The sequence below is a fragment of the Harmonia axyridis genome, chromosome 1 (assembly GCF_914767665.1).
Source record: "Harmonia axyridis chromosome 1, icHarAxyr1.1, whole genome shotgun sequence".
In the NCBI taxonomy this organism is placed as follows: domain Eukaryota; kingdom Metazoa; phylum Arthropoda; class Insecta; order Coleoptera; family Coccinellidae; genus Harmonia; species Harmonia axyridis.
In genome coordinates this window covers 29,425,594-29,442,457 of record NC_059501.1, presented here as the reverse complement: position 1 = coordinate 29,442,457, position 16,864 = coordinate 29,425,594, and the positions used below count along the sequence as shown (strand labels likewise).

Below are 16,864 nucleotides of genomic sequence, written 5' to 3'. Positions count from 1 at the left end.
GAAATCAAGATATTGAGGTGAAATAGAAACTGTAAGATGGCGAAAAGGATGATTTTTGTAATAAACTGAGCGTTAACTCTTAGTGATTCATCAAGCCAAGTAGCTTGACATTTTAACCAACTACTTGACTTGAAAATCAAGGTCGTGAAAAATTACATACTTGAGCTTGACTTGACTTGATTTTAGATATTTGGTATCAAGCTACTTGATATTACTTGAGCTTGATATGCACGCGTCGCACGGCATATATTTCTGCAATATCGTGCGCGCTTAGATTAAGGGATTCCTCGAGCGCCGAGAGACTGAAGCATTCGCCAGTGTGACTTTATTAGTAGTTTACTCACATTTCTATGAAATCTATTGATATTTTTTGGTAGTTTCAGAAATATCTTTCCAAACTTGGCCAAAATGGCCAAGGATTTTTTTATCAACGCCAGCATCTTCAGCTCCTGTTGAAAGACAATATTCAAGAGCTGCTCTTTCAGTCACAAAAACCCTCAATAGGTTAGGCGACAAATCTATAAGATGCCTTATGTGTCTTAGATCCTAGATGGAAAATTATGAAATCAAACAATGCCTGGAGGTTTCTCAATATTAAGAAACTACATTTTTTAATATTTTTTATTTTGTTGTGATTTATAGTGATTTGGTTTATGTTTCTATTAAAAAAAACTGATATTTTCGGTTCTTTCATACAATAAGTTTAATAAATAAGAGTGTTTTTTTGCAAGGTTCCTTCTCATTTCATTATTTTTTTTATTGATGTGACACTACTCAATAAAACTGTTAAAAATCAAGTAGCTTGATATGATTGAAGTACTTGATAAATAAATACTTGACTTTACTTGAGATTGCAAAAGTACTACTTGACTTGAGCTTGACTTGAAATGAAGTCAAGCTCAATCCAGGTCGTTTGGAAATCAAGCCAAGCTGTGAATCTCTAATAACTCTATAAATTTCCAGAACTCTTTCACAGGGTGCTAAGAAATGGGACTAGAAATTCATTTTTTTTTACCCTGTGTAAATAAGATAGCAAACTTTTTTGGAAAACTTTTCTGGAGTTTGTTTCAATACCAAAGAATTAATCTTTAATGGACTAGTTTAGTGATGTTGATAATACTATATTTGATACGATAGAATTGAAATATAGAGCAAAACTGATAAATCAGTGAATAAATTTTGAAAATCCATCAATAAATGACTGAGAAATAGATTATTTAAATTTACGTATTTTAGCGCGGAACGTCTTTGGTCTGTGACGTCACGGCTCTTGCCTGTGATCGCTACACCATAAATTACGTTTAAATACTTAGCCGCGCCAAGGCTCTCGCGCCGTTTATAGTTGTACATTGTAGTTTTAACTCGAGTTTTGTTTTTATGTCACCATAATGGAAGAAGGCTTCGTGAAAGGACAAAGTGACAATTTGCCTAAAATAGATATATTCGCAGTGATGGAGTTTTTTTCTTCAAATCCATCTTACGTCAGTGCAGAAATAAAAGGAGTTAAACTTTTCAAGTAAGTATCTACTTTTGAGTTTGCTTCATCATGGTTCAACTTATAACGATGATTTATTTAAAAAACGTTTCATAAACAGTTTGTAGTTGAGTACTGGTTGTTGAAGTCTATCAATGGCAGAACATATTTATGTGAGGAGTAAGAAGTAAAAAGAGAAAAAAGTAATTTATATGTATGTATATTGTATATAGTAAGTTATTTCAGCCATCGTGTAACGAACAAAACACGACACGAACGGCACAAGTGATTGTACACCAATGAATTCGTAAGCACTCTGCGAATACCAGTCGTCTAGTGTGTGACGTCACGGCACTTACACGTACTATGAAATTATTCTTCCAAGCGCAACTTCAAAGTCCCATAACTTTTTCATTTCTAGAGATATTCAATGATTCTTCCACATTTTTGTTTCATTAAATTTCATTGAATTTTTAGAATTAATCCTTAACAAAAAAATGAAAACTAGTCCATTGGCGTTGAAAATCGATGAAAAATTACGAAAGTTCTTGGTCAACGAACTTCAGCAAATTTTAGGGAGGCTAAGTTTTTTTGCCGGTGAGTGTATTTCAACACTATTTCCAAAATATATTTTTTTATTTTTTTTAGTATTTTTCATTATTCAGAATAACGTTTTTCGGAAGAACATCAATGTGGCGAAGTTCAAGCGAAGAACGCGTGTGAAATTCGTGCAATGGTCCATTTATAACGACCAGCACTTCGTTCTCTGGATACTTCAGATTAATTATATTGAAGCTTTGCCGAAAGTGGGACGATCTGCCCCAACCCGAACCTTGCGGCGTCCCTTCTTTCAGCTGTGCTCTATAATTAGAAAATTATAACCCTTTAGGAACGTTATGCGTGGTTGATCAAACATAAAACACGTCCAAAAAATATTCGGTCACGATTTTTGACGAATCGTTTTGTATGTGTGTGTGTGTGATTTACGAGGATGTATGGACGTAAATTAGTCTGGTGATTTGTTGCACGCAATTGCATATTTAGCGTGTGTGCACTGAGGCATGGGGCTCTTCGTTGTTTCAATTGACAATGTTGTTATGCGGAAACAATATGATTTTTTAGGTGTTAACTTCTTGACGAATGTCTTTAAGAAACGAAGTGAACAAATTATTTATTTGACTTAATAAATTAATTTATTTTATTCACGCTTGTTCCAGGGGTACAACAGGCTATCATCCTGCCGAAATGAATAATCAACTATAAAAAAAAAAATGATATTGATGTTTAGCAATTTCTGAATTTGTATATTCTGAGTACTTTTTATAGGAAGGAAATAAACATTAATATTATAATAATCATACAATTAATTCACTTAGGTACTGAAAATGACCTATGATCCCTCTATTTAATATTATTACTCTGAGAAACCAACCAAAAGAAAAATAAATTATCCAAAACTGAGTTAACATAAAAAGAGACGTATGTACATATCGAAATTTTTATTTTTTAATACAATAATTCCTCATCAGTGTTTTATAACTTAAAAGCTTACCGAATTCACAAACTCAAAACTTGTAAATTCATTTTACTAAATCGCATTTAATGACTAACTGAAAGTAAACATATTCAGGGATAGATATTCTCTCTCACTCTTCTGTAAAATAGATAGGTACAAATCAACATTTACAATTGGAATGAAAATTTTAGAGAATTTAATTTTATCTTTTGGTTCATATTGACTCTAATTAATGAATGATTCGGTACTTCAAATTATTATTATTATAAAATCAGACTTAATTGATGAAGGCGGTCTAATATAAATATCGAAATTATGACATCATTGTACCAGTTTTGGCACAATTACTTAATGGATCCTTATAGTTTGAAGTACCCAATCATTTAGTGATTAGAGTCAGTATCAACCAAAAAATAAAATTGAATTCTCTAAAATTTTTATTTCAATTGTAATGTTGATTTGAATATCTATTCCCCAGAAGAGTGTCGAGATTGCTTACTTTATCTCTGTAAATTCTGACTTTTAACCTATGTTACGGTGTCCTCAAACGCAATTAAGTAAAAAGAATATACAAGTTTTAAGTTTGCAAATTCAGTAAGCTATTAAGCTATGAGACACTGATGAGAAAAATTGTATTAAGAAATACAAAATTTTGGACTGTACGTCTTTATATAAGTTAATTCAATTATTCAATTCATTAACCGTTTACTCAATTTATACAGTTTTTTTTATTGTTTCATTTTTGTTTTGGATGGTTTTAATGTTTGGCCAGTTGAAATTGTATTTCTAGACAAAAAAAAGTATGTATCAAAAAAATATATCTTATAAGTAGTGAATGTTTTGGCACTAGATGTCATAATTTTGATATTCATTTAATTATTTACAATAGGAAAAGAGTAACAATAGAAAAAAATAAGTATCGGAAAAGAAAGGAACATCTTTCTAAAAAATTAAACGAAAAAGAGAAGGTTTTTAATATCACTTCATTACCTGTTCTTTAACTTCAAAAGCAATATTAGTATCGAGTATAGTCCCCCTACACCTGCGGAGGGCTTTAAAACATCTGAGAAGTGAGAATGCTTTCAATAAGATGTTGCATATGTTGAAAGTATATGCAAAATAAAAATATTTAGATTTCTTATCCAAGGGTGGTTTTTCGGATTTTGCGCAGAGGGTGGTCTCAAATGATTCTCAAACGACTGACTGATGAAAAATCTATTTCGTCGTGTACACGATAACTGCCGAATGGAATGTGCTAGAGCTAAACTGTAAGGAATAATCTGTTGCATTGACGTGAAGTTATTAGCTTTTTGAGCACTTGCTTATCCCGCCAATGGTACCCTTGGAGACCATATAATTGTATATAGGCATATATAATTCGAAAAGAGAAAACTGTTGAAGAAAAAGTGATCTTCATCATGTGCATCCTTGTAACAGCCTTAACTTCTATAATTCTCATTCAATTATTATGAAATTCAGAATGGGTAGATGGTCCCATAAAAAATGTTGATCATGCGCCAAAGTGGAATTACCGGTATTTCCATATCTTCTACTTGTTCAACATGTTAACTAATGAAAATTGGTGTGGACATTTGGATCGGGTAGTAAGTAGTTTCTGATCTTTTAGGACGCTTGCGCAGACATCCAATATCCAGAATCTCCATATTTCGAGTTCTAGTGGACTGATGTGTTTTGGGTTGAGGTATTGAAGGTTTCAAAGAATTTAAGTTTTTTTGAATATACGGTGTACGTAAATTGGCATTCCTTGAAAGTATCAGTGTTAAAATACAGAAAAAACGTATTGTCGGGTGCAGACATTTTAGCATCAGATGACAATGAAGCATAGTGCCAATAATTGGATTTTTTTTTCTTTGAAAAAGGTCTAAGAGGTAAAAACGCTATCTCTCTTATCAATAATTAATTCACATTGAATTATCATCGGTTATCATTGATTATCATTTATTTCAAAACAACAAATACTCAAGAGATTTTTTTTTTTTTGATAACTAGGTAAGTACATATATACCTAGTTTCGGATATAAATTCGGCCAAGATCAGATAGCTGTAATTGGCAGTAATCATGATCGAGTTAGTTCTTATTTTGTCTTTTTGCTTTTTTGGCGTTCAAGCTCAAGTTCCAGTACTTGCAAAATGCCCTGAAGTCAGTGTTCAAGAGAATTTCGATTTGAACAAAGTGAGTAGTTACCTATTTTTTGTCATTAGATGTCTAATCTGTTTGTTTTCTGATTTTGAGTCGGAAATAATCTGAAGCGATAAAGCTTACACTAATGACGATAATTTTTGATCGTAACAGCCCAAAAACGTGAAATTTTCAAGTTCGGTTCGGATCTCGAAGGTTCGCTTATTTTCAAAATCTGACTAGTTTCGAAAACATGGGCCTTTGAAATATTGTGTATCTTTTTATTTCGAAACTGAAGGCTCGATCGAAATAAAAATTTGTATTCGATTGTAGAATTGCAATTTGAAGCCTTGTGTGAAATTTCATGTTGATCACGTCATAAGAGCCATAGAAATTCAATTAAAAAAAATATAAGAAGCAAAAATTATATAATATTTACCATTTTTAGGAATACCAGTCATTTATCTTAGCTGAAGTAAGAATTTGAAAAACGAAAATATTACCAATGAAGAGATACCCAAAAAACAGATACTGTCAAAAATTCTTTTATTAACCTAACAGCTTTTATGATTTCTAATGAAATGGAGAAATGTGGAAATCTTTCTGGAGACTAATGAAGGAGGCACCTACTTCAGTTTTTGCATAGCAAAATATTCCTCTAATGGAATTTTTTGGAGGTAGAATTAAAATAGTCCCTTTCCTTGAGTCGACCACGATTTGTACACAAAATTTCGTGTCTAACATATGAGCCGTTTGGGCGTTAAAAAGGAACAAACGAATCAACAAACATACATTCAAATTTATTATATTTGTATGGATTCGAATTTGAAGAAATTACTCCTTCTGGGTTATATAATTCCGACGACAATGGGAAAACCATTATTGAAATTTACATTATTCGAAACGTGAACTGTGTGTTTCAACAATTTTTCTTCGATATTATCGTCAATGAAACAAAACTGATTTAATTTATATCTTTCAGTACCTAGGCACTTGGTACGAAGAAGAAAAATATTTCGCAATTTTTGAAGTTGATGCCAGATGTGTCGCTGCTGAATATTCCCTTAACGAAAATGGCACAGTGAAAGTTCTCAATACCCAAATTGATAAGTTGTAAGTTACTAATTTTTTCTATAATTGAGGTTTTTTGTGATTGAATGTTATTTTAGAACTGGAAAAAAATCATCAATTGAAGGCTCTGCTAAGGCAGCAAGTAGCAGCGGCGAAGGAAAATTTGCGGTGAACTTCCCAGGCAGGGGATGTAAGTAACTATATTTTTATTAATCATTTTTTATAGTCAATCCGTACTCACCTAATACTTCTCTACCTCTGATAAGAGTATGTACTGTTTCTCCTATAGAATTATTCACAGTGCATGTTGCTAGTCCTAATAGTTCCAGATTCAGATACAAATAACAGGCCAATTGAAAAGTCCCCGATCTACTACAGTAAAACACATTTCATTGGCAAAATTCGATTTTATTATTCAACATAGTTGCCTTCGAGGGCGATACAGCGATTAAAGCGATCTTCCAACTTTTCGATACCATTTTTGAAGTACGATTTGTCTTTCGCTGCAAAATAGGCCTCAGTTTCGGCGACTACTTCTTCGTTGGCGCTTAATTTCTTTCCAGCGAGCATTCTTTTGAGGTCTGAGAACAGGAAAAAGTCGCTGGGGGCCAGATCTGGCGAATGCGGTGAATGCAGAAGCAATTCGAAGCCCAATTCATGCAATTTTGTCATCGTTTCCATCGATTTGTGGCACGGCGTATTGTCTTGATGAAACAGCACCATTTTTTCTTCAAATGGGTCCATTTTTTAACGATTTCTTGATTCAAACGATCCAATAACGCTATATAATAATCGCTGTTGATGGTCTGGTTTTTTTGGAGGTAATCAATGAATATTATACCTTCGCATGCCAGAATACTGATGCCATAATCTTGCCACATGACTGTTGTGTTTTTCCTCGCTTTGGATTCGGTTCATCGTGTGCAGCCCACTAAGTTGACTGTCGAGACTCCGCAGTGAAATGATGAAGCCATGTTTCAACCATTGTCACATATCGACGCAAAAATTCAGGTTTATTGCACTTAATCACCTTTAAACACTGCTCAGAATCATTAACACGTTGTTACTTTTGATCGATTGTGAGCTCGCGTGGCACTCATTTTGCACACAACTTTCCCATGTACGAATATTCGTCAATGTTATGATATACACGAACATATGATATATTCACAATGTCTGCTATCTCGATCAACTTTACTTTACGGTAATTCAAAATTATTTTGTGAACTTTTTTGATGTTTTCGTTGGTGATAGCTTCTTTTGGGCTTTCACTACGTTCGCCGTCTTCGGTGTTCATTACACCACGTTTAAACTTAGCATAACAATCAATGATGTTTGTTTTTCCTGGTGCAGACCCCGGAAACTCTTCATCAAGCCAAGATTTTGCTTCAACTGTATATTTTCCCTTCAAAAAGCAATATTTTTATCAGCACACGAATTTCTTTTTTTTTTCATTTTTTTCTCAAATAACAAAAGTAGCTACACCCACAACGCAATATCTCACAAACTAATGGTCGGAGTGCTGTCGAATTTTGACACGTATCGTTTGAAGGTTGGTACTAACTAAAAATCATATGGATTTAATATTATCACCGCTATATGTGCATAAGACCTGGGACTTTTCAATTGCCCTAATACTGTGTATAAATGATTTTTTATATTGGATATTCATTTCAGTCCAAGCAGATGCTCCTTACTGGGTTTTAGAAACAGATTACGAAAATTATTCAGTTGTATGGTCCTGTGTTGATATTACTCCTCCTATAAGTGCTAGTAAGTGTTGAATAAATGAATAAACTGAATTTTTACATTAATTGAACATTCATTTCAGGATTTGCATGGATTTTAACGAGAGAAAGAAACCCATCACAAGATGTAGTCAATAAGGCACAAGCAGTTCTTGACAGACTCAATATAAGTAGAAAGGAAATGATAAAAACCGATCAAACTAATTGTTAGAACATCATTCTGTGTTGATACTTATGATTCCAAACTTTTGTTACTGACATTTTCAAAATAAAATGATTATTTCAAATAACGTTCAGTGTATTTTCGATTGCAATAAATATGGTTGCTTGAAGGTATGATTCCATGAAAAATGTGTCATCGTCATTCATTGTTTCTCCTTTACACTGAGAATCGAAATTATTAATTGGTGATTTGATTGAATTCATTGATTGATTTATATTTTGTTTTCGAAAATTAATTCACTGAATTGCGTTTTTTTAAGTACCTATATTGTTGAAACTACAATGGACTAGTTTTCATTTTTTTGTTGAGCATTAATTCTAAAAATTTAAGTAAAATGAAACAAAAATGTGGAAAAATCATTGAAATATCTCTAGAAATGGAAAAGTTATGGGACTTTGAAGTTGCGCTTGGAAGAATAATTTCATAGTACGTGTAAGTGTCGTTACGTCACACACTAGACGACCGGTATTCGCAGAGTGCTTACGAATTCATTGGTGTACAATCACTTGTGCCGTTTTGTTCGTTACACGATGGCTGAAATAACTTACTATATACATACATATAAATTACTTTTTTCTCTTTTTACTTTTTACTCCTCACATAAATATGTTTTGCCATTGATAGACTTCAACAACCAGTACTCAACTACAAACTATTTATGAAACGTTTTTTAAATAAATCATCGTTATAAGTTGAACCATGATGAAGCAAACTCTAAAGTAGATACTTACTTGAAAAGTTTAACTCCTTTTATTTCTGCACTGACATAAGATGGATTTGAAGAAAAAACTCCGTCACTGCGAATATATCTATTTTAGGCAAATTGTCACTTAGTCCTTTCACGAAGCCTTCTTCCATTATGGTGACATGAAAACAAAACTCGAGTTAAAACTACACTGTACAACTATAAACGGCGCGAGAGCCTTGGCGCGGCTAAGTATTTGAACGTAATTTATGGTGTAGCGATCACAGGCAAGAGCCGTGACGTCACAGACCAAAGACGCTCCGCGCTTAAATACGTAAATTTAAATAATCTATTTCTCAGTCATTTATTGATGAATTTTCAAAATTATTCCACTGATTTATCAGTTTTGCTCTATATTTTAATTCTATCGTGTCAAATATAGTATTATCAACATCACTAAACTAGTCCATTCTTGAGCTCAAAGTTTGAATAAGATTTCTTTGTGGACTCTATTCTTAACAATTTGTGTTAGGTCAACATTAAAGAAACTATTTTTTTGTCTTCTCATCAACTCCCATTGTGCGTAAAAATTTTTCATTCAAATACTTCAGCAGTTTTAACGAATATTCGGATATAATATGTTCATATTTTGAGGGCTCGTTTTCGAACATACAGCTCTATCATTTCGTCACAATATAGGGATGTAATTTTCGAATTTGGAGCTGGAGAAGATCTCAAACTTCGAGGTTCAACTTCCTGATGAGGAATCCGCAGTAACTTTCGAACAGAAGGACGTAGAAATTTTTAGGGTCGATTTGGACCATCCAGTTGGCTAATGAGCAAAATCCACATAACTGTCTTCAAGGGTTCAATTGGCGCAAGAATAAAGGAGCGCTTAAAGGTCCTGACTGCGAAAATTTCTTGGGTTTTCAATTTATTGGAATTATAACATATGAAGAGTATATATATTTGTGATGAATATATCAAAAGGTAGGTAGGAAGGCTGAAAAATTTAAAATACTATGTGAAAACTTTTATTTGTGGCCGGTTTCGTGATCACATCCGCAGACAATTCAGGATTGTTTAATTATTATGACACTTGTGACAAAAAATAAATCTTGGAATAAATCTTAGAAAAGAGTTCTAGTCAAATTCACATAAAACTTTAAAAAATCAATTGATCTTTGAATGCGAATACAAAAGTATAAGTGGAAATGAAACTAGGTACGTTATGAGTATGATATTAATATCTAGGGTGTTTCCTAATTGAATGTCAATATTTATGGGGGTGATTTGTGGGTTCATTTCAAGAAAAAAAACTTCATATGAACATATATCCTAAACGTCTTATCTTTTGAGATACAGGGTGGGAAAGTTTTCAAAAATAAATCATTTATTATTATTAATATCTACAATACCTACCACTTCAGATATTCTAATGAATTTTGTCAAACATGTACTATATATATATGTATTTTTTAATGTATCATTTTTTTTTATTTCCACCAGTGGCGTTCGTACGTAATTTGTCCTGGCTATTTTGACAGATATTGATGGTACGCCACAGATTTTTCCTGAAATAAAAATTATATTTGAAATTCCCAATCATTTCTTACCGAAGTTGATTAACTAAATAAAACCGTTTCTCTGCATGATCTTAACAATATCGTTAGTACATACATATGACAATATCACCATGCAGAGACATATGTAAATTTTATTTTTTCAGATGAAACCCGTGCGTCGGATTAAAAAAATTCAAGAGATCAAATTTGCTCATAATTGAATAGGTACAGATTAAATTTTTTTTTATTTTTGAAAACTTTACCACCCTGTATTTTAGAAGGTAAGACGTTTAGGACATATGTTCTTATGAAGTTTTTTTTTTTAAATGGGTCCAAAAATCACCCCCATAAATATTGACATTCAATTAGGAAACACCTCGTATATCCCTTAGGGGTTGTCCATTAATCACGTGATCTTTTTTTAGCATTTTTTAAACCCCCCTCCCCCATTGGTGATACGTAGTGAGGTTTAAGACCACCCCCCCTCCCCCTTCTCAACATCACGTGTATTTTTAGTACCTACAACGAATCTTAAAATTTTCTGAATATTAACTCAATTTAAATACAGGTATAAACTATAATCTTTCTTCTGAAATTAAGGACCATAATAAAAATGTCTACACCAGGTTGCAAGTTTTTTTTGATTGCCATAACAATAATAATAAACGAATAGTGTAATCATAGGAAAAACATGTATTGTACTAGTACATGAATATATTTAATGTAGTCAAGGTCACTACACGCCGCGCCGTGCCGCTTAATATTTGTTTAAAAATCGCGCGTTTGACGAAAAAATAAATACACGTGATATCTTACTACACCCCCCTCCCCCTTGTGATATTTTCGTGATTTTTATCAAACCCCTCCCCCCCTTTTCAAGACTCACGTGATTAATGGACAACCCCTTAATGAAAAGTCACCTATATATCGTATACTAGCTGCTCGCCCCGGCTTCGCACGTTCTGTCAGGCAACCTCAAATACATCCTTCGAAGAGTCAAATTATACTCTTGCCCACCCCGGCTTCGCACATTCTATCAGGAAACCCAAAATACATCCTTCGAAGTGTCAAATTATACTTTATGATTGTTCGCTCGGTCGAAGGAAAGAGGAAAGCCTTTATTTTCTCTTCGTACATTTTTTCGAAAATATTTTTCTCTTATTAAAATAAGAGGAAGTTCAAGGAAGTGCAAAATGCTCAAAGGAGCATTTTGTGTCCAATTCTATTCCATCTGATGTGAAACATTCTCCATTATTTTTTTTTTGCTTTCTTCATCAATGACTGTTGAGGAACATTTAATAATAGTATGCTGAACATCTAATCAATGAAAAGTAAATATTTATTTGAAAGTAAACAATATGATATCTGAGTTAATGTTATATTTATCCGTTCACTTATTGTTCCAGTGAATCGATTGGACAACAAAGGCAAACTTCAAGAAACAGTTCCTATTAGGGACCAGTTATATTTCTCAGCATCCGTTAAATCTTAATATGAATCAATCTTGCCGTCTATCAGAACATAAACGTGTAGGTTATCGTTGCTGTAACGATGACGTTGAAACTGTTTTTGATTTCGGCAATTTTCATTTGTGAAATATGGTGTCAAGTACCATTTTTTGGAAAGTGCCCCGATGTAGATGTACAGAAAAACTTCGACTTGAATAAAGTGAGTTTTTGGATTTAGCTGTTAAAATTTTTGGTATTCATTCCTACTAATTTGTCCTTGACGAGGGCGTTCACTTCTGTCATTCCTGAGTTGATTTGCTACATATAACAGTGGCGTAGCACATAATATGTACGAATATTATCATTATAATTATCGAAATCATAGAAAGTAAAAAATGACTATGTTGCCACAACACAATTATATCATTGTTTATACCTTTTTATTTGTATAATCCAAGAGTAAGTATACCACAATACGACTTTGGTCTGTCTACCTTCGATTTATTATTAACACAAATAAACATTATATGTTCGATATGTGCAATTTGGCTCTTTGTGGGACCTAATTTTTTCATTCTCAATTACCAAACTGGTTCCCAATTACACCATAGGATAAGAAGTGGAATGGGAAGGGCTGCTTTCTCACGTTGAGTCCATTAAATAAAAACAAATCATCATTAACTACATCTTACGATACGAAACCTAACAATGTATTTTAGCACTTCGGTCTCTATTACCGTGAATTATATTTTTAGTAAATATCATCATATCGCCTATATCATTATCACATTGAATTAAAAATTTAACTTAAAATTTCATGAATGAAGAAGACGAATGGACAGCAATAACTATTCTCTTGAATTTATATTGAAGAGTGACAAAAAAACTTGAGTCAAAATCTCCTTATACCCTCAAAGTGATTCGAATTACTAATAATTATTAAAAACTTTGCTCTTACCTGTGAATCTTTTAGTCACATCAAATCAGAAGACACTCTACTTATCATATCAATTGGTACCCCAAACACCAGTGTGAGCACTAATTTTATTTTAGTAGTTAAGTAGTAGTAGTTAATTAATTATCCCTTATCACCCCTCTTGGTCCTACTATTATTCGCATGTAATTTAGTTCAAACCAAATTACTGAATAATACCAATCGGTTTTTGTGAATTGGTTGCTACATCGCTTGATCTATCTAGTTTGAGAACAAAGTTTTAAATAAAGAATAGAATTGATCAAAAAATTATTTTTTCACATATTTGGTGACATATAATCATAAAATTGAAAATATACATTGCTATCATGTTTCCGAATGAAAAATTATTTCTGTATTTCAGTATCGTAATGAGATCATTACAGTTCTAAAAACAGTGCTGTTATGAACTCATTACAGCATCGTTATCAAGTTATATTTTTCGTTTTGTGGTTGTCTCTACTGCCTTCCAATCCTATCAAATTTTAACAAACGTCAATAATTGTCAACATAATGTATAATTTGGATATAGTGGAATGATTTTCAGCATTATTTGCAATTTCTCTTAATTCAGGTGGTGTTAAATCGATTTCGTCACACATAATTCATGAATTTAATGTGTAATTTTAAATTATTTGAAAATTCAATCAAATTCAAATTCCGTAATCTGTCAATTTTCGTAACAGTCACCAACTGCCAAGATACAATACAAAAGTCAATAGGATGTATAATTTGAATTTTTCATTGAATTTCGACAATATTTCACAAAGCTTGACTGAAATAGAGAAAATATCGTCTTATACTCGTTGCAGAAGGCAATTCCAACACTCGCTCCTTCGTCGCTCGTTTTTGAATTTCGCATTCGTGTTGAAATAGGAGCCCATTCTGCAACTTGTTTTAGAATATATCTACTATTCTATAATTAGCCCTTATAGTTTTATTCAGGGTGTTTCAAAATTCATTATCAAGATTTTAGTGGCGTATTTCTCAGGTAGAAATAAGACTGTTTTTCGATAAACATATGTCCGCAAACTTTTGTTACCGAAATACAGAGTGTTAAAGTTTCATGGTTTTTTTAGTTTTATCTTCATAGCTCTTTCAGATTTTGAGATATTGAGATCAAATTTGAAATATGGGTTTGTTAGGTTTCTTATTTTTCAGGTAATGTTTAAGGAAAGATATAACTCAGATCACAAACCAAATACGTAGAGGTTTTTGTTTCCATTATGATAATAGGTTCCTACCTTTTGTTTAAAATTTTATTTGAATGCATCGAATCACAAAAAATCAATTTACTTTTTCTCGATACGGTCGTAGATGCATAAAAATTACAAGAGAAAAAAACTGTATGAACAAAATAAAGACGTCATTTCATATGAATCCATCAGCGGCGTACTACAAGAATTTTATGGGGCTTATTGGATGATGTGAACCCAAAAAAATCTATATTTCAAATTTGATCTCAATATCTCAAAATTGAATGAGCTATGAAGAAAAAACTAAAAAAATCTTGAAATTTTAACTCTGTAGTTCGGTAACGAAGCTTTTGCGGACATCTGTTTATGAAAAAATATCTTATTTTGATCTGAACAATAATCCTCTGAAATCTTGATACTGAATTTTGAATCACCCTGTATAGTTCGTTCACATATAAGACGGAGCAATATGAACGAAGTAAATCGCATGGTTTGCGCATAGGGCAACCATTATTGGTCAAACAGTCATAAGTACTATCCTTTCTTCGTCCCTAATATACTACCAGGATTGAACGGTATGGACCCCTCTTAATCACATTTTTCATATAATATTTTTTTTCATAGGTTCTAACATACATATTTGGCATGAAAATGAAAATGATGAACACCATAGTGTACAGTTTGTAGAGTATGATATAAGTATAAATTATATTTGGATCAACTGAAGGGAAGTTTTTTCGTTTACTAACAATTGTTTTTTTGCTCCCTCCAAAGCACCATCATTATCATTAAATTTTTGAAACCTGTCATTAAAGAATAAAATTTGATTTTATTGATTTTACTAGTATACAGGGCGATGGTACGAAGCTGAAAAATACTTTGCTAATTTTGAGCTAGGAAAGAAATGTATTTTCGCAGACTATTCTGTGTTTGAGAATGGAACGATGAGAGTATTGAACCAGGACATTAATAGCAAGTAAGTTAAAAGCTATCAGAAAAGAATTTGTAATAACTTTTTTCAAATATTGTAGAACTCAGAAGAAAAGTAGTATAGAAGGGAATGCTCGACTTGCAGGAAAACCAGATGAGGCCAAACTATTAGTGAATTTTCCAGCTAGAGGAGGTAATGAATAATCAATTGAATATGGTGTAAACTGTAGAATACTGAAAAAAAGTTCACGATTTTCATTCTCTGTTGCCAAAATGGATTTTACTTTTTCACTTTAGGTTTCGATTCTCTGAGTATTTCCGCAAAAAATCTGTTTTGCATGTCTACAGCAAAAAAAATCTACCCAAAATTTTTGAAATGTTCCACACTTATCTTATCTTCCATCCTTGATAGTTTTTTCATTGAAATCTTTCAAAATCTCGTCAGATTCCAAACCTATTGGTTTTATGGAAAACAAAATTTGGGACAGTAGTAGTGTAAGCCAGAGTAGGTCAAAAAAGCCCTAGGAAGATCCCTTGACAGGGTACGAAGGCTTGCCTGGGGTTGCATCATTGTAGCTAAAAGAGGTATATTACAGGAAAGTGAGATAATAACAGATCTAATAATCTATAAGAAAGATCAATTTTATCCTGAAAACATTTGCTTTCGTAGTAACAGTATTAGGTATACAATATTATCAAAGCACAAAATTTGTTTATTTTTTTTTAGCTCGTGTGGATGCCCCATATTGGATTCTAGAAACAGATTACGACAATTATGCAGTTGTTTGGGCCTGTTCTGAATATCCAAGGGTAAGCACCAGTGAGTATTACGAATTTTTCATGTCGACTTGAAACAGAAAACTTTGAGTGATTTTTTTACAGAGTATGCTTGGATCTTGACGAGAAAAAGGAACCAATCCGAAGATATTTTGAACAAAGCATACAATGTTTTCGAAAGGCTAAATCTAAGCAAGAAGGATTTATTTAAAACGGATCAGACGGACTGTCCAATCGACGAATAATCGAAATATACATTTCTAATTCATAACATCATAACTAATCATTGTTGAATTGATTGAAAGAATTAAATAGATATTGAACACGAATTATACTATGCTTTTTCGTCCTTCGTTCCTCAAAATCTCACTTCGCTTAAGTCCTTTTTTTGGTCTAGCAGATGTTATTTCTTTGTAATTAATTCACAGACGTGGAGAATCCACTATTTTCGAATTATTCTTTAGCCTAATATGTTCGGTTGATCCTGATCGGAAGATTCAGAAATTTGATTCATGTTGAAGTCACTATATGTCGACGAAGCTGGAGGATTGGTTAATAGAGTCGTGATGACCATTGACAGTGAATAGGTTCCTTTCTAATATTGTCTTTCCAATAACACTTGCTTACTATGCAGTTCATAAGGTGTACATACTACTAACATATGATTCTGGGAGAAGGGGTTCCTCGTATGCGGTTGGAATTTTCAACTTCCTCGGTAGAGCACTGGACTAGTGATTCGAAAGTTGCGGTTGTCTGCATGCCATGTTATTTCCTTAGAAAATAGTGATCATGCATACTTCGAATCAATATTTTACGTAGAGTGTTACAACACTCTGTAGGTGCTGAGGTTTTAGAATGAAGATAATTTGAACAGAAAGCTATCAAATTAAAAATCTGAACTGATGACATCAAATATTATCACAAAACAAACAAAAACAGGATTATATTTTGAAAAAGCAACATAGAACATGAAAACTTTCGTTTGTTACTCCTTTGAAAAAATTTGCCATGCAAAGTTAAAAGTACTTCATTACATCCTGTGTATTTCTCATGGCAATAACGACATTCTTCTAAAACTTGTGAAAAATTAAGATTTTGAAGTCTGAAGGAAAAACTCA

At 32.6% G+C, this 16,864-nt stretch overlaps 1 protein-coding gene across 1 annotated transcript; it reads left to right on the top strand.

Annotated features, from left to right (window-relative positions):
* The first annotated feature begins 5,026 nt into the window (after nucleotides 1-5,026).
* Nucleotides 5,027-16,075, top strand: LOC123683308. Its single transcript, XM_045622302.1, has 11 exons — nucleotides 5,027-5,184; nucleotides 6,113-6,243; nucleotides 6,300-6,391; nucleotides 7,879-7,974; nucleotides 8,033-8,155; nucleotides 11,829-11,902; nucleotides 11,956-12,090; nucleotides 14,885-15,015; nucleotides 15,071-15,162; nucleotides 15,697-15,789; nucleotides 15,852-16,075. The coding sequence occupies exons 1-11, from the start codon at nucleotides 5,071-5,073 to the stop codon at nucleotides 15,989-15,991; spliced, it is 1,221 nt and encodes a 406-aa protein (XP_045478258.1). The 5' UTR covers nucleotides 5,027-5,070; the 3' UTR covers nucleotides 15,992-16,075.
* Nucleotides 16,076-16,864: the final 789 nt, after the last annotated feature.

What these genes read in the sequence shown, in the direction of transcription:
- LOC123683308 (XM_045622302.1), top strand. Translation starts at nt 5,071, where the DNA reads ATGATCGAGTTAGTTCTTATTTTGTCTTTTTGCTTTTTTGGCGTTCAA. An exon ending in AGAATTTCGATTTGAACAAA is followed by an intron (nt 5,185 to 6,112) that starts GTGAGTAGTTAC and finishes TATATCTTTCAG; the next exon opens with TACCTAGGCACTTGGTACGA. An exon ending in AGTTATATTTCTCAGCATCC is followed by an intron (nt 11,903 to 11,955) that starts GTTAAATCTTAA and finishes ATAAACGTGTAG; the next exon opens with GTTATCGTTGCTGTAACGAT.